Here is a 24,318-nt window from a genome sequence, read left to right as displayed (position 1 = left end):
CCCCAGTGTGCCATGCTCTTTTTAAACATCCAGTGTGTTGTTGTTGTTTGAAGCGTTGTCAAATCAAAGCAAGCTTGCTTCTTCAATCAAACAATTATCCAAGGATCTTAAATGCTTTTCTTTTATGTCTAGTCACAGCACTGATTCAATGCACTAGATGCATATAGCTCCGTGGCTCTTTCAGCCGATGAGCAGCATTTCAGACACTATTGGGTCAAAATAGACTTATATAAATGGTTTGTAAATAATTATTGTAATATTATTAAAATCATGTAATAAATTCCCGGGCGGGGATGAAAATACACATTCAAATATGTAAAGTAATCATAACTTAAGTCAGTTAAAACATCATAATCATGATCTGAAACTAAGTTTTGCAACTAAGCACCCTACGAGTATTTACGTTTTAAAGATAAAAAGTGAATAAATTAGTTGTCATCAGTGCAGAAACCATAATCCATTGCGATTTATTTGTTATTAAATTAACTTACATTTCGCCAGACTGGTCTTCATTCAAGTCCTCGGTTACCCGCACTCACACCTATCAGTTATCCAAAAAAACACGTTCGGTCTCTTCGGTCCAGACGTGCTGTGTCATACAAAGTAGGCAATCAGCTATTATCAGCTCTTCGTTTCTCACATCGGACGCGTCCGAACAAAAAATGGTTATCGGTTGAGAGTATCAGTAATCCGAAAACCGAACCGGTTCTTGACTCGAGAGCGAGAACCGCTCCAGCTAAGAATTTAAGTAATTTGTGGATTAGTGCTTAATGGAGACGCGAACCATTTCAAAACGATTCAGTTCGATTTGGTGAACTGGTTCGACCGGTTCACTAAGAAGAACCGGTTAAATCGAACGATTCGTTCGCCAACCGGATATCACCACTACTATGCGCGCAAGTGAAGTGAACCAAGGACTTTAATGAGAGGGCGAATTAGACGCAATGAGGTTTATTTAATAACAGATAAAACTTAGGCTACTGCTAAATGCAAATGCAACTAGTTATATTAAACAACATTTTAACATGATGAACATGCAACAGTGTTACGCCTGCCTGTTTACCCCTACTGGCTCTGCTACACAGTGCAGACGTTAGTTGGGCAACAGGTGTATTCCATCACTCACCATAGGTATAAAGACCTGTGACTTGGAGTGAGAGGGCTGTTTTTCTCTCACTTATTTCTTTTGTGTCTTTGTTTTTCCATATTTATTTCTAGTGCCAGGTATTGTTTATTTAGTAACCACACGTGTGTGTGTGTGTTTCCCCTAGACGTCGTTTTTTTTTTTATTGTTTAATACTGGTTTTGCTTGATTTGTTAATAAATTGTTTTTTGTTAAAGCATTTGGTTGTTTGCCTCTTTTATGTTGCGGTATATGAGCCAGCCGTAACATAAAAATGGGGCCTCGTCCGAGATTTTTGAGCGTTTGTTTTTGAGGGAGTATTTTATTGTCTCTTCAGGATTTCTTGTAATGATCGGCTTTCACTCCGGTTAGTTAGAGTGTTTCAGCTGGGCTGCTCGTGAGCGGTCCTTCCATCGGAACGCTGTTTGTTGTTTTGTTGATTTTGTTTTGTATTTTATTTGGAGTTTGGAAGGAAATCCTGGGTGGGGGTACGCTTCTCGCGCAGCTGAACTCATTTGGAGAACGGTTGTTACGAGGTTCAGCGTTTCAAGTCGCCTCGAGCCCGGCAGTCCTTTGAAGACTAGTTAGGATAGTTAGTTTCAACAGGCAGGCATATCGGAGATGAAAAGCCAATGGAAATCCTGGTGAGTACTTCATATTTCTCCCTGGGGTTTGTTTAGTTTAATTATAAAAAGAGCATGTTTTCGCGTGTGGTTATGTGCTAGGTTTGCCAATTTATATAGGAAGTAAAATATCAAATTTGATTCGGTTACACGAAGATCTTGCGTTGGGGACAATAGAGTTGATAGATGAGTAAATAAGTTTGTCACAGCTAGTGTAGCCTGAGTATGACCGATTGTTATTTACTGTGAGTAAATTAACACTGCATTGAGTGGTTATGCAGGGGTTTTCCTATTGTAATTGAGCATTGATTTACATTTACATCATTTGGGCTTAGGCTGTTTTCTGGCACTTTTGTTTTTTGGAGTTTTTATTAAATTATTTTGGATTTGTTGTGGTCAATTAACAAGTCTTCATTGTGTGAATTGTATGTTAAGTCCAAAATGACTTCCATTCAGGGATTGAGTGTAGAACTTTCTGAGAAGTTTCTAGATAGGTGCACCAAAGAACAAGTTTTAGAAATCGCAGAGAGTCATGCAATCATTTTGACGGGAACTGATAAGAAGCGCAAGGAGGATTTGTTAGGAGCTGTTAAAAGCCAGTTGATAGCCAAGGGAATTCTGGTTGTAGGAGATGAAGCTGTTCTTGGTAAGGCAGCATATCCACTGGTTGGGAGAGATTTAATTTCCATAGAGAAACAAACCCAGTTTGAAACTGAGAGACTATCGTTTGAAGGTACTCAAGCATCAGAAGATGGGGAATGGGAAAAACGTATTCAGTTAAAAAAATTTGAGTTTGAACAGGAGCGTGAGCGTACACAATTTGAGCTGAGAAAGTTAGAGTATGCACGTGAGAGTGAACGTGAACATAGGCAGTATGAGATGAGGAAGTTAGAACTTGAACTGGAAGTAAAAAAAGCGGAAGTTTCAAAATCCGTTCAGGTTGTGCATTCTTCATTTGATGTTGGTCGAAACATTAAGATGGTGCCCCCATTTTGTGAACGTGATGTATACAAGTACTTTGCCCATTTTGAAAGAGTTGCTTCTTCTCTAAAATGGCCAGAAGAAGTCTGGACTCTACTTCTGCAGTGTGTTCTGACAGGGAAGGCTCAGGAAGTGTTTTCTTCTCTTTCTGAAGAGGAAAGTGTAGATTTCAAACAAGTCAAAACAGCCATTTTGAGAGCGTATGAGTTAGTACCAGAGGCTTATCGCCAACGATTTCGTGGTTATAAAAAACCTGAAAGACAAACATATGTTGAATTTGCTCGGGAAAAAGAGGTTGCGTTTACAAGGTGGTGTCAGTCTCAGAAAGTAGAAACCTTGAACCAGTTAAGGGAGTTAATTCTTGTGGAAGAATTTAAAAACTGTGTACCAGGGTCTGTGTCTACTTATTTGAATGAGCAGAAGGCTCTTACATTAGCTAATGCGGCTGTGTTGGCTGATGAATTTGTTCTGACTCACAGAGTTTCTTTTCCTGATAGAGGTTCAAGTGATCAGAGTAGAAAGTTATTTCGGAATCGTTGGACGCCTCCAGTGAGTACATCGAACACAGTGGCAAGTGTGTTAGTCAGAATTTTTCATCAGATAAGAAGGGTAAGGTGATCTGCTTTTACTGTCACAAAGTAGGGCATAAAATATCTGAATGTAATGCTTTAAAGAAGTCTGCCAAGCCAGTCGGATTGGTTGGACTTGAACCGCTGGAGATTCATGCTCACCAACAGAATTCTGAGATTAGGAAGGGGATCTCGAAACCGGTAGATGTCGGGGATAATTATACTGAGTATGCTCCATTTATTACTAACGGCTTTGTGTCTTTGCCAGGACAAGAAGAAAAAGTTTCTTTGAGGATCCTGAGAGACACCGGAGCTTCTCAATCATTCTTGCTAGAGGGAGTTCTTCCACTCTCAGGTCGGACTGCGACTGGGAAGGATGTATTGATTAGGGGGATAGAAATGACTTTCTTAAAAGTTCCCTTACATAAGGTACATCTTATCTCTGATCTTGTAACTGGTGATGTGATTGTGGGAGTACGGGCTTCCCTTCCTGTGCCAGGGGTTTCTTTCATCTTGGGGAACGATCTTGCTCAGGGAAATGTCTGGGGAGCATCAAAACCTGTACCATCTACTGTTGTAGTCTCCTCACCTATGTCTGCCGATGTTCCTGATGAATGTGGTCTGAAATTTCCCCACGTGTTTCCTTCCTGTGCTGTCACCCGAGCCAGAGGAAAACAACTTAAAACCGACCGACTGTGTGAAGGTGAAGTTTCTTTACATCCTGAGGTAACTATGGAAAAAGGGTTACCCGTTCATTTGGAGGATGATGTAGATGGGTCTAGTTTTGTTACCTCAAAACAGGTGGTTGGTGAGACAGTTGAAGGGGAACCACTTGGTATGACTTTGGCAGATAACATTTCTGATTCATCTGATTTCTTTTCTGAGGAGTCTGTCTCTCGGGAGAAAGCAGTATCAGAGGATCTTTTATCCTCTGTTTTTCATGTCTCTAGAGAGGACTTGATTGAAGAACAGTTAGCTGATGTAACTCTTAAACCTTTGTTCTCAATGGTTTGTATCGAGGGGGATATTGAGACTCAGCTACCCTCTTGCTACTTCCTGAAAGATGAAATGTTGCTTAGACAGTGGGTCAGTGAATCTGAACCCATTACTAAGGTTTATGTTCAAGTGGTAGTTCCTCTTAAATTTAGGCAGTCTGTGATCGGGTTAGCACATGATGGAGTGGCTGGACATATGGGAGTGAGGAAAACATATGATCGATTGCAACGCAAGTTTTTCTGGCCTGGTTTAAAAAGAGACGTGGCAAAGTTTATTAGAACTTGTCATGTGTGCCAACTCACTGGTAAGCCAAACCAGAAAATCCCTGTGGCTCCTCTCCAACCTATTCCAGCTATATCAAAACCATTTGAGTATTTGCTGGTTGATTGCGTAGGTCCTTTACCTAGATCCAAGACTGGTCATTTGTATCTACTCACAGTTATGTGTTTATCTACCCGGTATCCAGCTGCATATTCTGTCAGGTCCATTACTACAAAATCAATTCTAAAAGCTTTAACCTCTTTCATGTCAACATTTGGCATTCCTAGAGTTATCCAGTCTGACCAAGGCTCATTTTATGAAGCTAAGCTAAGGCTTTGCGACAATTGAAAATCAGTCATAATATTTCCAGTGCATATCACCCTCAGAGTCAAGGGGCCCTCGAAAGATTTCATCAGACCCTGAAGTCATTGCTACGGTCATACTGTGTAGAGCTTGGTTCCGATTGGGAGGATGGGCTGCCTTGGCTGCTTATGGGAGTTAGAGAGGTTACTCAGGAGAGCATTGGATTTAGTCCAAATGATCTGGTATTTGGTCATGAAGTTCGTGGTCCTACTGCGGTTTTAGCTGATAACTGGATTCCTTCTGAACCCTCCCAAAATGTTTTGGACTTTGTGAGTGGTTTTCGATATCGGCTGCATGAGGCTCGAGCAATTGCTCAGAGGAAACTGGGAAAGTCACAGAGTAAGATGGAGAGGTTGTTTAACAAACAAGCAGTGGCTCGGAAATTTCAGGTTGGAGACCAAGTACTAGCTTTGTTGCCACTTGTAAGTAATCCTTTTCAAGCCCGTTTTGCGGGTCCTTATCCAGTCGTCCTCAAATGCCTTTCTGGACAGAATTATCTTTTGAAAACCCCAGAACGACGCAAGGGAGTACAGGTTTGCCACAAATCTTTTGAAGCCTTATTTTCCTCCTGCATCTTTTGTGGGGTTAGTAACCACTGTGTCAGATGATTCTTCACATTTGAGTGGGGAGGGAACTTCTTTTTCAGAGAGTTCCTCCTTGAATTGTATGGGGGATGATTGCGTTAATTTTCCTTCTCGAGGAGTTGTCGAAGGACGATTGAATAACTCTGAGATGTATTCAAAATTGGCCCATTATTTACCCCATCTATCTCCCTCTGAGAAAAACGACATTCTTCAGTTAGTGGAGTCCGTTCCCCACTTATTTTCTGATGTGCCTACTTGCACTACAGTGATTGAACACGACATTGATGTGGGTTCTGCTTTACCAATTAAGCAGCATGCGTATAGGGTAAACCCTAGGAAACGGGACTTGTTGAAAAAGGAGGTGACTTACTTATTAGATCATAATTTGGCTGAGTCCAGCTTTAGTGCTTGGAGTTCACCTTGTCTCCTTGTAAATAAGCCAGATGGATCCTACAGATTTTGTACAGACTATCGCAAGCTTAATTCTATCACTAAGCCTGACTGCTATCCTTTACCCTGAATAGATGATTGTGTGGATAGAGTGGGGTCTGCGAAGTTTGTGAGCAAATTTGACCTTTTAAAAGGGTACTGGCAGGTTCAACTGTCTGCATTTGTGACACCTGACGACTTTCTCCAGTACCGTGTTATGCCATTTGGGGTTCGAAATGCTCCAGCCACCTTCCAGCGCCTTTATAAATAAGGTGTTGTCTGGTTTATCTGACTGTGATGCTTATTTGGACGATGTGGTTTTGTATAGTTCATCTTGGTCAGATCACCTAGGCCAAATAATGGAGTTATTTGTTCGTTTGACTGAGGCTTCTTTAACTTTAAATTTGGCAAAATGCGAATTTGGAAAAGCTACTGTTACCTATTTAGGTAAAATAGTAGGAAATGGACATGTTCGCCCCATTGAAGCCAAGATTGAGTCCATCTGTGCTTTTCCAGTGCCTACAAATCGCAAAGAATTGCGTAGGTTTCTAGGAATGGCCGGATATTATCGTGGGTTTTGCCCAAACTTTGCCTCTATTGTAGCACCCTTGACCGATCTTATAAGTACGAAAGTATCCTTTAATTGGACCACTATTACCCAACAGGCATTTGAGGGAGCCAAAGCACTGTTGGCTAGTGCTCCTGTGCTCGTTGCGCCAGATTTTTCTCAGCTTTTTTGTTTAGCTGTCGACGCCAGTGATACTGGAGCTGGAGCTGTTCTCCTACAGAGAAGTCAGGATGGAGTAGAACATCCAGTCTGTTATTTTTCAAAAAAATTCAATGTCCATCAGCGGGTTTACTCTGTTGTGGAAAAGGAGACACTTGCACTTGTTTTGGCCATCCAACATTTTGAAATCTATCTGGGATCGTCTGCAAGTCCAATCGTGGTTTATACTGACCATAATCCTCTGGTGTTTTTACACCGAATGAAGGATCGTAATCAGAGGTTAATGCGGTGGAGTCTCTTCTTACAACCATTTTCCCTGTACATTAAACACATCCGGGGCAGTGAAAATGTCATCGCTGATGCCCTATCTCGCGCATGAGGATATATCTTTTGGTGTTTCTCCTTTTTCCCTTTCTCTCTTCTCTTTCTATCCTGTTTCCTAGGGCCCAGGAAGCAGGAATTCGGAACCAAGTGGAGTGGGATAAATCGTGGAGAATGTTGCTGTTTTTTTTTGTTTTTTTTTTTGCATTCCTTAGAGGAATACATTTTGTGGGGGAGGTGTTACGCCTGCCTGTTTACCCCTACTGGCTCTGCTACACAGTGCAGACGTAAGTTGGGCAACAGGTGTATTCCATCCCTAATTAACTCACCATAGGTATAAAGACCTGTGACTTGGAGTGAGAGGGCTGTTTTTCTCTCACTTATTTCCTTTGTGTCTTTGTTTTTCCATATTTATTTCTAGTGCCAGGTATTGTTTATTTAGTAACCACACGTGTGTTTTTCCCCTAGACGTCGTTTTTTTTTTAATGTTTAATACTGGTTTTGCTTGATTTGTTAATAAATTGTTTTTTGTTAAAGCATTTGGTTGTTTGCCTCTTTTATGTTGCGGTTTATGAGCCAGCCGTAACAACAGTCAAATATATTTTGAGCTGGACTTCTAACTACATAAAGTGCATTTAGCTTAAAATAAGTAAAATTATATTAAGGATTTTAGATTGTTTAAACAAAACTCTTTAATTACAGTAGATTTCCCTCCAGGAAACAAGACTAAATATCTTATGTCGTTTTGCTAACTGCATCTTGATTGATTTTATAGATATTTTGACTAGAAACCAGACAGAATTCTAAGTATATGCCTTTTTTGTCTTTTTTTTTTTTTTTTTGCAGTGTTCTCATAGCTTGTATTTGCAATTAAAGGATACCGTAAACTTACAGAGGCACTTTATTTTTAACTAGATTCTCTGAGGAAGCATGCGCAGAGTTGTGCTTATATTTACACACATTCCTGCGTAAAAGTACAAGTTGGTAGATTATCCCACACTTTGCGTGAAACTGTTCTTACACACTCATTATGCACATATCTGCACCTACGCACTGTTGATAAATGAAGGCCCAGATGTCTTTATCTTATCAGAGTGAGTGACAGATAGAAGTAGTTATATGAGACTTTGGATTTTAAAGTTGTTGGGGTTTTTTTGTTTAAAAAGCTTTGATTTTTGTGACAGATACATTTGTATTTAGTTTATGCTTTTCGTCATTCAAATTCCAACTTCATATGGGACAGTTCAGTTCATATTCCAACTCATGAATTAAAAGGAAGCCAATTTTGCAGATTTACAATGTCCACGAAACCCTCCTAAGTCCATTTGTTAGATATGTAAAGCACTCTTTATGTGAGCAGTTTGCACCCTTCCAGCCACTACTAAAATAATGTAAATTGAAACAATTATATTTTTCAAAATGATTTGTCATCGATGTGTCACAGAAAGATGAATTTAATAACTAATTTAACCAATCATGCATCACACCATTGAAAACTGTAAATCGATTGCCTTACAACAACAAAAAATAAGGCAAAATCAAGTTTGGCTCTTAGCCATATGAAAGGAGAAAAATCTTTGTAGTCTGTAGTAGACTTTATCAGCATCTTGCCAAAACAACATCAGCTGCTTTTTAACAAGTCAAGACAAGTCTCCTGAGAGTCAGACAAGACGGAGAAACGCCACCCTTGCACACCTTACCAAGAAAGTTTGTAGACAAACACAGCAGTCCTTAAATAAGTAAATAAAGTAAATAGATAAGTAAACAGAAGGCCAGACCAGGTGGCAATGGATCGAAAAGGAGGACTTGTGGTCTACAAAAGGGAAGGACATTGCGTAATCTAAGAAGCAAGTGGCCAAAATCACCAATCATCAATTTGATTCGGAGAATACATCTTCTCCATAGTGATTTGCAGTTAATGTAAGATCTCTGACTGGCTACTTAATGTACTTCACAAACAATTCAGCTTTAAAACGGTGGGCGAGAACCTGTTTGACCACTTTTAAGCCAGGAGTTGAACAGCAGCGGAGCAAAATGAGAGAAACATCAATGCGTGATTCATCATGTTGGAGGAGTCTAAAAAGAAACCACCTTGGAATCTGCTCAAGCTGTATTCGGGGGGGAGGGGGTGTCCTTCCAGTTGAAAATGTCTGTTAGCGTAGAACAATTGGAGGAGGCCGTTTCCATTCAGAAACTGTTTAAACACGGAAACTCCTTGTTTTTCTCTAGCCTGGCTTGCTTTGACCTTGCTGTGCTGTCTGGTTCTCTTACAGGATGTTCATGGCGGGGGGAAATGGGTCTTCATGTGATGTGTTCACTCACTCCAGCACCCGGTCATATTTAGAATTAGATGTAGGGCTCTCCTAAACACTTCATATTATCTCCTGTCATATATAGTTAGCCCAAGGTCTTCAGCATCCCGTTTATGTTTTAAATAGTTTTGTATGTCTTTCATAGCCTGTCAGGTATACAGCACAAAGAAATACAAGAACAAGAAATTCTATGTTAATGGCCGTTCTCTCTTCTTTTTCCTTGTTACTTCAATTCAGATGTTAAAGGTTCTTCTTAATGGAACAATTTAGACACAGAGGTTCTTCTATGGCATCATGAAGCACCTTTATTTGTAAGGGCAGCTGGGAATAGTCCAGGAAAATGCAGTTTTGTGACTCTCTGGATGGCACCACAAGACAAGCTTCTACAGGGTGCATACGTTTGAACTAGCGAGTTTGGGTATATTGGTGCAACGCACCTTTTGCCCCCATTTTCACCAGATATGGGATAAGTTGACACTAGTTGCAGAAAATCAGAGCCAGTCTGCAGATTTAAGTTGACAGATTACATAAAAAGTTGTGTTGTGTATGATGGTCACATTTTTTTTTTTTTTACGTCCAAGTCTGATTCCATTCAGTCTGAGGATTTTAAACATGTTTCATTAGTCACGTGTCGCCTAGCAATATTGCGCACATTTCTGTGTGAGTTTGTTGTGATCGGAAGGACTTTAAAGTCTGGCAGTGATTGATTCTCAGCCGTTTAATGTATGTTGGCCAGTTTTCCTCTCGGACTATTTGCAAAGTCGGCAATGCCTAATGTTTTTAAATCCGTTCAGATTTTAAAAGTTGTGTAGTGTATTCCAGCCTTAACTTGTTTTTTGTTGAAAATGATCAAATCTAACACCAGGTTTGATGTCTGTGATCTCCAACTTCATTGCCTGCATAAAACCTGATGGAAATCAACAAGATGAAAGCGGAGGAGATAACCTTGAAAAGGTCCCATGGATGTTAAAAGTTCTTCATGGAACTATTGATACCAATGAGGAACCTTTATTTTTTTTGGTCCATTCATGTATAGCTAGTAAAATTCCAGAAGATTTGGAATAAAGTTAATCATTCATATGGACAATACTTTTACAATGCTTTTTCGATCTATTTGGGGCAACTTATCTATCTGCTTTTGTTGCAAGGAAAAGAAAAGCCTGGACATTCTGCCTCACATCAACTTTTGTGTCCCATGAAGGAAGTTAACCAGTTGGACAACCAAAACCTGCTGTGATTTTCAGATTTTAACCCACACAAAGCAATGGCCTCAGAAAGTCAGAAGGGTTATTCTGAGATGTGCACACAGCGAAGACCTGAGGGAGAATTGAGATTCTCTTCTGAATGTGCAGTGTCGGATAGCTGTACCAGATCTGCGGTGTTCCAGTGTTCCTCCACACCCACACCCACCAGCCCAGTCACCTCAGGAATGCAGAAAGAGCTCTCTTACTCACTGTGCAGTTTACACAACAGGAAAAATATCTAAAATATATACTCTCAAAGGGAATACATTGTTTGCACACACCTAGAATAGACTAAGCATGTATACAAAATGGTTCCATTGAGAATATAAAGCTGGCATCCTGATATCTTAAATCTTCATTTCATGGTGATAGTGATGATCACTTACTGACATCGGCGCATAACAAAACTCCTATCCTTATCACAGATTCAGCACATAAAGCGACAAAAAAATCAAGTGCTGCTTACATACACTGATTTACTGGTCTCACATCACAGCGTAAGATGGCTCACTTCGCCTTTTCTTTGTAAACTGCAACATGCTGCTATTTATGTGCACGGATAGCCATTTGTCATGCAACATGACAGGAAAAAGGAAGGTAGCTGTTAGAGGTATCTCAAACTTTAAGGAAAAGTCATAAGGCTAAAAATAAAATGCAAAGCACCTCAAGATAGAATGAGGTTTATGTACAACAAGTAACCAAATCAGTACTCAGAAGTCAGAGAAGTTTACCTGCTGAGGCGGGATCGGTGCACCTTCTTCTCCATACCTTTGTTTCTCTCTTTTCTTCTTCTTCAAGTTACATTTGTAAGAACCGTCTCCTGTTGGTCTTCTCTTTTCTTTAAATCTCTTTTCCTTCTTCTGTCCGCCTAATGTCTTAGACAGGCTTCAGTCTTTCGCTGCCACCACGCTGTCGTTCCACCTATAGCTCAAAGTTCCAGCTCTGACAGTTGTTGTTCAGGGCCAGTGTGTGTCCGTGTGTGTGTATGTGGGCGGGTGTACACGCTAGAGCTTTGTGCCAGTTTCAGCTTGCCTGTCTACTCTGTCTGCATTCATTTCCTGTTCCAGCACACACATCACAGCTTCAGAAGAGTGAGACAGTTAGCAACAGGAAGAGAGAGAGAAAAAGAGATGATGGTATTGCTATTCCACAAAAGCAATAATGCATTACTCTGTTAACTTCCTTATCAAATAGGTGCATCTTTCTGACTTTCTGCAAATTTGTTACCACTGTTTCAAGCTGTGTTGTGCCTCATCAGCAAATCAGGTCACTGGAAAGTTGGTGGGTGAACTCAATTAACAAAACCAGCAGACAGGAACACATGACTGAGACTACAACTGACAGGAACTGACAAAATTGTTTTCTCACCTGTAAAAAGAAAGTTTTGCTTTCATCGATGTTCATTCTTGTGATGCAAGTACACTTTTCTTGACATATTTCTGGTCCTAGTGAGCAGTAAAAAGGTATTTTCAGTCTAGCCTTAATAAATCTCAGAGAGATTCCCTTTATTTTCATGGTCCACTGAATGAAAAACATCAACTATTGCAAGTGCTCTCCATGCAGTTTCTATGAATAACACCCAGTGGTTGATTCACACCCATTTGGGCTCTGGTGGTTTCTTCCCTCCCTTCCAGTTTGCACAACCTCTGATCACTTTTAGGCTGCCCAAAACTTAACTACCACTAAGACATCTCGTACTGAGCACTGAGGGTTAAACAGGAACCAAGAGGTTAGTAATCACCCTCAGATTTGTGACAACATAACCCACCCCAGAAAAAAAGCAAGCTTGTTTTCTGGGTGGGGCAAGAGAAGATTTACTAGTGCCTTTGGACTCTGTACTTTCAGTGATGTTCCATTTGGGCGTGCTCTTGGAATGCCATCCTGGAATGAAAGGTTAATATTAAATTTTTTTTAGCATAAAGAGATGAATCAGCTGCGGTTAGATCATAAAATAAGTTTCTAGTTACTTGTCATTGTTTAGTGAGCACATAATGGACAGTTTAACGTCACATGGTGCATTTAGGTTGTAAACATAGAGTGTGTCGAATGCTTGCTATAGTTTCCTCTGATTTTGTATTTATTTATTTTTTTTTTCAAGATAATGCTCTACTTGCGAAGCACTTTTCAAAATGGATTTCCTTTTATAGATTTGCTAGTTCACAATACTTAAAGTGCTGTTTGCCCAACATTTCTAACCTAAATGAGCAATGATTTGCAGATTTGCGTTTCAGACTGGGCCTCGCTTCTGACTGATTTTTTTTTTCAGGTTTGATTTAGTAACCTCTGTCTAATAGTTGGTCAATTTTCTATCCCTCAGAAATAACTATGAGGTTATCATTTGTGAAAGGTGGAAAAACAAGTGATTTTTCTATTTAAAACTGATAAAATAAATAAAAACTAAAATAATTTTCTCTGTCAAAATGTATTACTTATTATGTAACCAAACCCGATTATTATACAGTACACTGTCTATTATATATATTTTATATATATATAAAAAAAAAATAATAATAATAAAAACACAGTTAGAAAACCTTGGAAAGTGCTCAGTGATATATTTGACACTGTACCTGTTGAGGTTTACATATATTCACATGTCTTTCTCCCTGCAGTCCTCCCTCTTCCTCATCCTCATCCTCTGGAAGAAAACCCCCTCTTTCCTGTTCAGTGAACCAGCCACATAGTTTCCTCTTCTCAAACTATCTCTTCCTGCAGAGGATTCACATGTCCATGCCCCAAACACACAGTGAAGTAGAGGACAGGTAGTGTGGTTGCGAGTATGTCAGTGTAAAGTAGGAGTTTTTGGACTGTGCATTTGTTATGACAGAGACATTCAGGCACATCACAAAGATACTGTATGTGCTGTGCAACTCTACTGAACTCTTGAACATGTATGGACATGTCCGAGTCATTTATCTGTGAATACGATGTAGAACAACAGATTGAATGCAGACGCAGAATGCAGATGCATTTTTCAGCCTGAAGTACCTTTTGCCCATCAGTCTATTGCACAATCTAGACCAAGCAAACGGTGCACGAGATAAACTTTTATGCTATACTCGTTTCTGGTTTGTTTGTGAGCATAAACCACGTAAACATAAAATGTAAAGCCACGAAGACTTTCAACGTTGTTTAATCGTCAAGACAGTGATCTTACGCCGCCCCCTACCGACTGAGTTTTGCAATAACGCTGCGGTAATACAGGTAATGGTTTTAGAGAATGATACATTAATGCTGAAGCAGTGCTGTCGGGAGTTCTACTCAGAATCAGGGCGTAATTAAAACAAGCTGTAGCTATGTTTTCAGAGTGTATTGTGTATTGTTATTGGATGTCGTACCTAGGCCTGTGTTGAATAGAGATATTAGACATTCCATGGATTACCTTTTGGTTTTATCACAATATTGGTATTTAAAGTATCATAAAAGTAATTCTCCTCTTTTAGCTTTTGTAAAGATACTCGGCGTTACATCAAATATTACAAATGTTTCGTTTTTAATTCATTATTAGTTTCAATTTTGCCATATTTAACACCATTTAATAGCTAAACATATTGGGGTTATTTCTTCATACATTATTTATTACTATCTGAATATTATTGAAAATAGAAACAATGTTTTGGCCATTAAAGAAAAATGGTAGGAATTTTTCTTTTCTAAATAAAGCATAATAATTTCCATAGACGGGACAACAAAAGATACAGGTATTTAACTAATTTTCCTTTGAACTGAAAAACAGTTTACTTTTTCCTTTTTCACTTGTATTTTTATTTTATTTATTTATTTATTTATTTATTTATTTTAATGTAGACTATTTCTTCTCGCATTAGGTGTAGCTACTATTTATTTATTTTATTTATTCATTAATTAATTCATGTATGTATGTACTTGTCCATGAGGTACAACGTCATTTGGACAAGCAGAATGTTTCTGGTTAAAAAATGATTTGATTATTTTTTATTAAAAAATAAATAAATAAAGGAGAGGAAAGGAAATGAAATTTGCACCATCGCAATAAACGACTTTTTTCATAATTTAATTTGTGTCATTTGTCATAATACGCGGCTCATGTGGAAATGCTAAAGGAATTCTGCAGTGGAAACTGAACGTGAAACGCTCTGTGATGTAAACAGTGCCATGTAACAATGAGGAATTACCACACGCTCCAGTTGTGTGTGTCATCACCTTTCACAAACGGTTTGATGATATCATCCTAAACAAGAACACATACAGCTGTTTTTAAAGCGTGTTTTAAAACTCCATTTTATAACGCGAACAGAAAGACAGCGCAAAAGATAGGCTACAGATAACGTATTGATAATAGGCTATAAAAAGGAATAATTACATGAATTTGTCTAGTAATGACATCACATTTCATTGCATAGTGATAGTGGATGAAAGTCCCAGCTTGACTCTCTCTCACTGTAGGAATTTGTGCTCTGCATTTAACCCATCCGAAATGCACACACACAGAGCAGTGAACACACACACTGTGAGCACACACCCGGAGCAGTGGGCAGCCATTTATGCTGCGGCGCCCGGGGAGCAGTTGGGGGTTCGATGCCTTGCTCAAGGGCACCTAAGTTGTGGTATTGAGGGTGGAGAGAGAACTGTACATGCACTCCCCCCACCCACAATTCCTGCCGGCCCGGGACTCGAACTCACAACCTTTCGATTGGGAGTCCGACTCTCTAACCATTAGGCCACGACTTCCCCCCAGAATCGCAGAATCAACGGGGAAATCGCGCGGCGGCGGGACATGCTTTTACATCAATGAACGGTGGTGTACAGATGTAACTGTATTAAAGAAGATGTGCTGTCCTGATCTAGAAACGCAGTTTATCAACTGCAAGCCGTTCTATTCGCCGCGGGAGTTTCACTCGTTCATTCTGGTTAGTGTTTACATCCCTCCTCAAGCTCAAGTAAGTCTGGCTTTACAGAAACTCGCTGATCAGATCACAGACACAGAACAACAACACCCGGACTCTGTTTTAATCATTCTTGGGGACTTTAATAAAGCCAATCTCTCCCGTGAACTGCCAAAATACAGACAGCATGTTACCTGTCCCACCAGAGACAGTAATATACTGGATCACTGTTACACCACAATAAAGGATGCATATCACTCTGTTCCACGAGCAGCTTTGGGACGTTCTGATCACTGTCTGGTTCATCTTATACCGACCTACAAGCAGAAACTTAAATCTGCTAAACCTGTAGTAAAGACTGTGAAGAGATGGACCAGCGAAACAGAGCAGGATTTACAATCTTGTTTTGACATCACAGACTGGAGCGTTTTTGAAGCTGCTACCACCGATCTGGACGAACTCACAGAGACCGTAACATCCTATATTAGTTTCTGTGAGGATATATGCATTCCTACCAGGACTTATTTAACATTCAACAATGATAAGCCATGGTTTACAGTAAAACTCAGACACCTTCGTCAGGCCAAAGAGGATGCCTACAGAAATGGGGACAGGGTCTTGTACAATCAGGCCAGGAACACACTGAACAAAGAGATTAGAGCGGCTAAAAAGACCTACGCTAAAAAGTTGGAAGACCAGTTTACTTCCAACGACTCTACTTCAGTTTGGAGAGGACTGAGAGCCATCACAAACTACAAGACACCATCCCCTTGCACTGAGGCTAATCAACGACTTGCTAACGACCTGAATGAGTTTTATAGTAGATTTGAAACCCCCAACACCCACTCTGACCATCTCCCTACACAACCATTAACACCTCCTGCAATCCCCCTCTCCATACCTCCTGCTCTTCAAATCTGTGAAGATGATGTGCGCCAGGTCTTCAAGAAAAACAAAAGAAGAAAAGCACCAGGCCCAGATGGCGTTACACCAGCCTGTCTGAAAACCTGTGCTGACCAGCTGGCCCCCATCTTTTCACAGATCTTCAACAGATCTCTGGAGTTGTGTGAAGTGCCTTCCTGCTTCAAACGCTCAACCATAATCCCCATTCCAAAGAAACCCAAGATAACAGGACTTAACGACTACAGACCTGTGGCTCTAACGTCTGTCGTCATGAAGTCGTTTGAAAAACTGGTTCTGGCTTATCTGAAGGACATCACTGGACCCTTACTAGACCCCCTGCAGTTTGCGTACCGAGCAAACAGGTCCGTGGATGATGCAATCAACATGGCATTGCACTTCATCCTGCAACATCTGGACAAAACAGGGACTTATGTGAGGATCCTGTTTGTGGACTTTAGTTCGGCTTTCAACACCATCATCCCAACAACCCTCCAGACCAAACTGACCCAGCTCTCTGTTCCTAGCTCTATCTGTCAGTGGATCACCAGCTTTCTGACAGATAGGCAACAGTTAGTGAGACTGGGGAAATTCATGTCAAACAGCTGCTCCACCAACACTGGTGCCCCTCAGGGATGTGTTCTCTCCCCTCTGCTCTTCTCCCTGTACACCAACGACTGCACCTCTAAAGACCCCTCTGTCAAGCTCCTGAAGTTTGCAGACGACACTACAGTCATCGGCCTCATCCAGGACGGTGACGAGTCTGCTTACAGACAGGAGGTTGAGCAGCTGGCTGTCTGGTGCAGTCTTAACAACCTGGAGCTGAACACGCTCAAAACAGTGGAGATGACTGTGGACTTTAGGAGAAACCCCCCTGCACTTTCCCCACTCACCATCATGAACAGCACTGTGACTGCAGTGGAGTCATTCAGATTCCTGGGAACCACCATCTCTCAGGACCTGAAGTGGGACAATCACATTGGCTCCATTGTGAAAAAAGCCCAACAAAGGTTGTACTTCCTTCGCCAGCTGAGGAAGTTTAACCTGCCACAGGAGCTGCTGAAACAGTTCTACTCAGCCGTCATTGAGTCAGTCCTGTGTACTTCAATTACTGTCTGGTTTGGTTCAGCTACAAAATCAGATATCAGAAGACTACAGAGAACTGTTCGGACTGCTGAAAGGATTATTGGTGCTCCCCTGCCCACCCTCCAAGAACTGTACACATCCAGAGTGAGGAAAAGGACTCAGAAAATCACTCTGGATCCCTCACATCCAAGTCACCCCATCTTTGAACTTTTGCCATCTGGCCGGCGCCTCAGAGCCGCAAATACAAGAACAGCAAGGCACAAGTATAGTTTCTTCCCCCAGGCAATCTACCTCATGAACAGTTAAATGTTTCCCACTTAAACTTATGCAAAAATGTGCAATATCCTTATATTTATTTGTTACCCCTCCATCCTAGAACATTCCTGCATCTCACTCAATCCTATTCCATTATCATTTATAGCACAATTGTTTATACACTTATTTATTTGCCAATTTGTAAATCTCCTGTAAATTGTTTTTTTTTTTTTTTTTTTTTTTTTTTTTTTTTTTTGTCTGTGTGTTGTTGTCTCTGTTTACTGGAAGCTTATGTCACTAAAACAAATTCCTTGTATGCGCAAGCATACTTGGCAATAAAGCTCTTTCTGATTCTGATTCTGATTCTGATTCTGTGTTCTCACTAGCGCAATCCTATCCATCTTATTGCGTTTTCAACAAGGTGAGAAAAAGAAAGCCGAACAGGACAAACAGAAGCACGTGATTCTTTCATTTTCTCCTTGTGAAATTTCCAATTGTAGGCTAATACCGGCTGGGCTTCCCGCTTTGACACCTGCTGAAGGAAACGCAAATTCAGGGTGATTTCTTTCTCTCTCTTTTTTTTCTTTGGAGAACACTGGGCTATATAACCAGAGCCTTTGCCACAAGACAGTATCCATAGCCTAGTAGTCATATCGTTTGAACGGTAGCTCTGCACTTTACAGCTGTCAATACAAAGCCAGAATGAAAGCTCTTGTGTATTGTTTGTGGATTATCATGTGTGCGTCCCTATTTGCACAATCCTTTATTCAGGAGGCGAGCAAAGATGTCCATCAAACAATTAGACTTCTGCGTGGACTGGTAAGACCTATATATCTATTGTATGTCTGTTATTTAAAAAAAATGTGTTAGGCACTTTTTCAACAATGTGCTATATGGAACATTAATCTATTAATACATATTTACTATAAGTTTATTAGAGGAACGTTGATGGATGAACAATATAAAATAAGGTATCACGAACTGGCAAACAATGTAACATGAATAATTAAGGTTAGAATTTTAAATTAGAAATATACTGTTGTTCATTGTTCATTCATTTTATTCATGTTACTTCATACAACAACTTGAATGTTAAAATGGTAACAATGTATTGGTATAGATATTAGGATTCACATATTGGTAGTGGCTCGAATGTGAAGTGTTACCTTATGATATTGTTCATTAAACCTTAAGGGTTTAATATTGACAACAACGTGGCCGCAATATGTTATAGTATTTAGGCTAATGGCTAAAAACTTCTCTCTGTCCCTCTCTCTCTCTCTTTCTCTCAAAGGAGCATAAAGATTGTCTGGGTGATGTGGAAGAAGCGATGTCTGATCGGTTCAAGAGTCTTCCCAAAAAGGTAGGCAACAATATAAAACATACAGGACACAGAAATGTCCCTGCAGATCTATCTTCCTGCGGAGTTTTAGTTGGAGCTTCACTCAAATGTAAATGCTTGCTTTCAGGTGATTTTAAATAGCCTAACTTGATTTGCTATTGCAGGCGTGTCGTTGTGTCGCTCTGCAGTGAAGTTGATCTGCGGAAATATTTAGCACTGTTGGTGTTACACAGTTTGTTTTTGACAATGGACGTTTGATCCTTTTTTTTCTTTCTCACGTGGACAGAAACAAGAAATATCTCAGGCACTGAACATAGCCTATAACTCTACATTTGAGCTCTTCAAGAAGCACAGAAGTCACTGCCACTGGAAACACAATGCCTTCCAAGATCTACTGGAACACCTCCACCGACAAGCTCAATCACATTTCGTAAGTCACTAGTTGGGCTGAGTCAACATCTACTTTCATTATTCTCAAATATGGCCGTTAATCGTTTTGAGACGTCATCTAGGTCCCGGTGATGAGCTCTGCACTGGAGACGCTGGTGAAGGACTTCGAGGAGCTCGATCAGTTTCTCACGCAGAAGGTGAAAACACAGCGAACGATAGCGAAAAACTTTAGAATGTGTTCATATCCTCATAGTTCAGATCTTTTGATGGCTGTGTGACTTCTTGACTTTTGTTTCCGACAGAATTCCAGCTGCTGCGCGTGGGAAACTGCGCGCCAGGACCTTCTGGTCGTCATGAACCACTTCTGGAAAATGACAAGGCATAGAAGAATACACGTTTAATACAATGCATGCCTTAAATTAATGTTGTCCATTATTTATTAAAACGCTTATTTTATAAGTTTTTTATTTTGCAATTTCCATTTTACATTTTGACTTGATGAATGATATGATTGTTAATTTTCCGGTTTATTATAAGCTCTGAGTTAATGCTATTTATAAACACATTTATTAGAGAATAACTCATTTAAACTAGCCTACACTAAAATGTTTACAATATGCTAACTTTTATTGTGCTCCATTTTGCAAACCACTGTTTATCCGGGAATGTGTTATTATTTAAATGAAGTGTGAATGTGTCGTTTACATGTTGATTGTATTTGGTTGTCTAAATGTGTTTCTATAACAAATGTATGGACACATGTGAATTTGTCACTTTACCAATGTTGACCAAAAAAATAAAAGATTTAAATATTTCAAATATTTTTCAGTGTGGGTTTATTTTTTTATAAGTTTGGCCTATATATTTTGAAATATTTCGGTAGGATAGCCTATAGACATTGTGGGAGATCAAAAATATGAACATGAAAACTTTGTCATTTTGAAGGGAAAAAAGTTTATTTAACATATATCTATTTAAAATGCTATGTATTTGCTTCCCAACAATGATTTAAGCAGTGCATAAAATATTTAGGCTGATAAAAAGTATCCTGCATTTAAACTGCAGCATTGGCTAATCTCGCCATCTGCAGGCAAATAGGTGCTACATCTTAAAAGTGCTTTAATTGATTAACGAACTAGAGAAAACCACAGTGGCACGAATATGCATTTAAAAACAAAACAAATACACTGAACCTGAAGATCCCAGTCAGATGTTCTATGTGAGTGCTAAGAGTCTTGTTTTAAAGTAATGGACACTTAAAGCTTTATTTGTTTGATTAAATTTGCACACCTAACAATTGAATGTTTTATAAATGGTTTATTTATTTTCTATTTTTCTTGTAAAATGCAAGCTGGTCATAGATGGTTGACCAACTTTTTCCAAAACACGGGATTTTGATGAATTTTTAGTAATATATTATTTTATAAGAACAACAACAACAACAATAATAATAATAATGGCAATTTTTTGTAACTAAAATATGGTAACACTATTTTAAGGTGTCATTGTTACACGTTACATGTAACATGTACAAAATCCTAATCCTACCCCTTGACCATATCGTAAATAGGCCTACATGTAATTAGCAGGCCGCTTAAATGTATACGGTAACATGAAGACCTAAAAAACGTAGCTGTCTCACCCAAAATATATATATGTACAAAGATATGATGGAAGTAAATATTATTTTGATAAACTGATGCGCCAATGCTAGGTCATTTTTCTTTTGTAGTGAAAAAAAATTAAAAAAAAATATACACTATAGCCTACACTCAGTGAAAGTGCAATGAAATCCAGTGAGAGCGATTGTACGAGGTTGCGTCAGCACGTTGCGTAAACAAAGCGCAAAGGCATTACGTCTCAAACAGAAAGTGATCTTCTGTACGCAACCAGCAGGAAAAAAAATCCCTTCTCGTTTGGAAACGCCAGAGACCTTGAAACACTTTGTAATCAGGTAATTATATTGAGCCATGGGATTGCTTTAACTTATATTTGTAACATTAATTTGTGTATTAGACTACACGTAATTTTGTTTGCGCGTTTTGCGCTGGTGTGTACAGTAGGCTCAACCAAAGACGATTAAAGAGTAAACTATAACTAACCTAGACTATAGGCCTATATACTCTTTTCACTTATTTCCTATGTACAAAATATATATTTTTTTATTATTAATAACAGACCAGATATATATTTTGTTTAGTAGGCCTAGTCTGGGCATTCACTACAACTAGAAAGTGAAAGTAACTGGGATAGTACAGACCTGCATACTGCGTTTTCCCTTTCCACACTCCTGAATAAAATCCAGCACACTTCACCATGTCCCTGCAACATTCTCTCGAGCGACAGAGTAGAAAGCTACTGAACGGATACAAAGATGAAACAAACTCAAATGTGGACGTATATTTGTGTGATATTCTTAACTCTACAGAGTCAATGCTCCGCTTGCAGATGGCTCGACAGATACGGGACTGTGAGCGCCGAATCTCTGACGCTGCTTCGGGAAATGGTAAGTAGCCTACACTTTTAAAGCTTCATTATTTGTTTCTAAATGTTCATCAGAACACATTAGACGGCTGCGCAATACAACCACAGGCTTTTTCTGCAAGGTCCTTAAGACACTCGATTAAATACTCTATTTAGGCTATGCAACAGATTTATTGATTTTGTTAATTCAACTTATTGAGGGATGTTGTCACGTTTAGTCTGATTCTTTCAGCGTGAATTAAAAAAAGTGTCCATCATTAGGTTACAACATCTTTGCTTCTATCCATTTTTTCACATTAATTGTCAGAGTTGTCTTCGTTAGTAATTCATTCAACGTGGTTGATTGACAAAGTGCAGTGAACTAATCTGAACTAAACTGTATTCAAATTAAGTAAATCAACGTTTTCATTTTTTTTCTTCATGTTTTTAACATTTTTATAAAAAGTCTTTAGAAAGTTTTTGTGCAGATGAATGAACAGCTAATTATCCAGCATAAGGAACTTTTTACAAATGACTCTTTTTTTATATCTATATAGAGTGGACAATATCCTGAGAATGTCTTGGTGCATTTTCCGGGGACCCTATACAACTTGGCAGAGAAAGCTGAGGTTTGTAAACTTTTATCTGTGATCAAACATTTCATTCCAAAAACAAAACAAAAGCAAAACATCAATTTCAATTATATTTATGCATTGAGCTGACGCTTTTATCCAAAAATTCAGGCTAACATCTTTTACCTAACTTGTGGTCCCTGGGTATCGAACCCACAACCTTTGAAAATGAGATCTCCAATGAGATCAGAATTTAATTATGTGAAAGTCAAACTTGTATACATCACAACCGTCTTCTTTGTGTGGGACCAGGTGCCTAAACATAGCCTTATGTCTCCTGACAGGTGGAGGACCAGGTGAGGTTTTTTGTCTTGACCTTAGATCACATCATCAATCTCATGGATGACCCCGAGCACATGAATTCAGTGCAATGGAATCTAACGAAAGTGAAATATTTCCTAGAAGTCCTGCAGAGGCAGTCATCTGAGCTTAAAGAATGCGTAAGTTTTGGCTGAAAGTATTTGTGCTTGGGAGAAACTCATATCACAATTGCATTGAATGAATCATCATTATTAGTCCATTAATTTAAATTGAATGGCTCCACTCAATCGTTTAACCTCAACACTGTTATGACATGATTCATTATTAATCATTAACTTAATAAGAGCAATTGAATATATGTGATATGAAATGTAAAAATTATGTTTGATTAATTTGTCATTCACGTTATTTTTTTGTTGTTTTGATTGTTTAAAAACATTTTTTTGCATTTTATCAGGTGGCCCAATACCAAAAGCCATTGCAAAAGGAGTCTTACGAGATTGGGATAAAAAGGCACTTCAGGACTCTAAAGAAGATTTTAAAGAAAGAAGTAAGTTTTATTGCATAATATGATGTAACAGCTTGTTACATTGTTTGTGTTTTTATACCCTTAAATGTGTTGACTGATTTCTGTAATTAGCTTTATTTTTGCATTAAGAGGCATAATGTATTTGCTCTTCTGCGATGTTAATGTTACTTTGTGAAGAGTAAAAGGAATTATTTTCTTGCATATAAAATGCATAGTCAGTGGTAATGATGTTCCTTTTTACGTTTTAAGAAATATAGTGCTCAAGCATGGGAACAGATCCGGAGAGCTGTGAGAAGCCACCTTCAGAGGATGGAGATCATCGCAAACAACATTAAAAAACGTTTCTGATAGGAGTTTAAGAGACAATGACTGAAAAATAATGTCTGACACATTCCACAGAACAAAAAAAAAACTGCCTTACAAACATAACACTGAAAAAAAAGAATAATGTTATAAATGTATTTGTGTATTCACATGTTTGTATTTAATTGCACTGAATGTAACCTAGACGTGTTTAGATTGACCAATAGGTAGAGGTTTAATACAGAGTTTACGTTATGTGTTTCCTATGAAAACTTGAAGTTATCAGATCAAACAAGCTATTGATGTTTCTTACAAAAACCTGTAAAAAACTTTCTGTTTGGTTTAGGTGAGAAGAAGCCTCTTTGCCTAAACTATACTCAGATATTTTGCTAACTAAATGAAAAAACATGCTATGTATTTAATGTATTGTTTGTTTGTATATATCTTTGTGCACAATTTTTATATCCTAGTATATTTATTGTTTTCATATTTAATAGTATTTATAGTTATTTATTTGCTACAACTGACATAAAATGTTTTGTATTTTCAAATAAAAATTATTTATTGAAACTGCTTGAGATGTTTATCATTGTTTACTAAATGCATTGGATTTCCACACACCAATACAGTTTACAATTCCTTGTACTTGTCTTACTTCGTCTATGGTTTTTCAAAGATTGAACGCTGAACAAAGTTTGTGAAATGTAGAGAATTTTTTCTTTTTTTTTCTTTCTTTAAGTTACACTATATTTTAAGGTG

General features: G+C 38.8%; 2 protein-coding genes across 8 annotated transcripts in view; one reads left to right on the top strand and one right to left on the bottom strand.

The window, feature by feature from the left end:
• LOC132141954 (rho GTPase-activating protein 15-like) overlaps nucleotides 1-12,182 on the bottom strand; it is a 32,588-nt gene extending 20,406 nt beyond the window's left edge. For 2 of the 5 annotated variants that reach the window (XM_059551620.1, XM_059551626.1), the window contains exon 1: nucleotides 11,265-12,182. The gene's annotated coding sequence lies outside the window, so the exon portion shown is untranslated. Of the gene's footprint in view, nucleotides 1-491; nucleotides 598-11,264 lie in introns of those variants that run through there. The other 3 variants (XM_059551601.1, XM_059551609.1, XM_059551616.1) reach the window with 3 other exon arrangements.
• Nucleotides 12,183-21,218: 9,036 nt separating this feature from the next.
• On the top strand, nucleotides 21,219-23,994 carry LOC132112040 (interferon a3-like). 3 transcript variants are annotated; one of them, XM_059519721.1, is made up of 6 exons: nucleotides 21,219-21,325; nucleotides 21,820-21,877; nucleotides 22,392-22,463; nucleotides 22,751-22,906; nucleotides 23,185-23,277; nucleotides 23,506-23,994. In XM_059519721.1, the coding sequence occupies exons 2-6, from the start codon at nucleotides 21,875-21,877 to the stop codon at nucleotides 23,602-23,604; spliced, it is 423 nt and encodes a 140-aa protein (XP_059375704.1). In that variant the 5' UTR covers nucleotides 21,219-21,325; nucleotides 21,820-21,874; the 3' UTR covers nucleotides 23,605-23,994. The 3 variants fall into 3 exon arrangements, with proteins under 3 accessions (XP_059375704.1, XP_059375732.1, XP_059375646.1); XM_059519749.1 differs by having other exon boundaries at nucleotides 21,252-21,325; nucleotides 21,800-21,877; XM_059519663.1 differs by lacking the exon at nucleotides 21,219-21,325 and having other exon boundaries at nucleotides 21,636-21,877.
• The last annotated feature ends 324 nt before the right edge of the window (nucleotides 23,995-24,318 follow it).

This window comes from Carassius carassius, chromosome 1, assembly GCF_963082965.1.
Source record: "Carassius carassius chromosome 1, fCarCar2.1, whole genome shotgun sequence".
Taxonomy (NCBI): Eukaryota; Metazoa; Chordata; class Actinopteri; order Cypriniformes; family Cyprinidae; genus Carassius; species Carassius carassius.
This window is presented reverse-complemented; position numbering and strand designations above follow the sequence as displayed.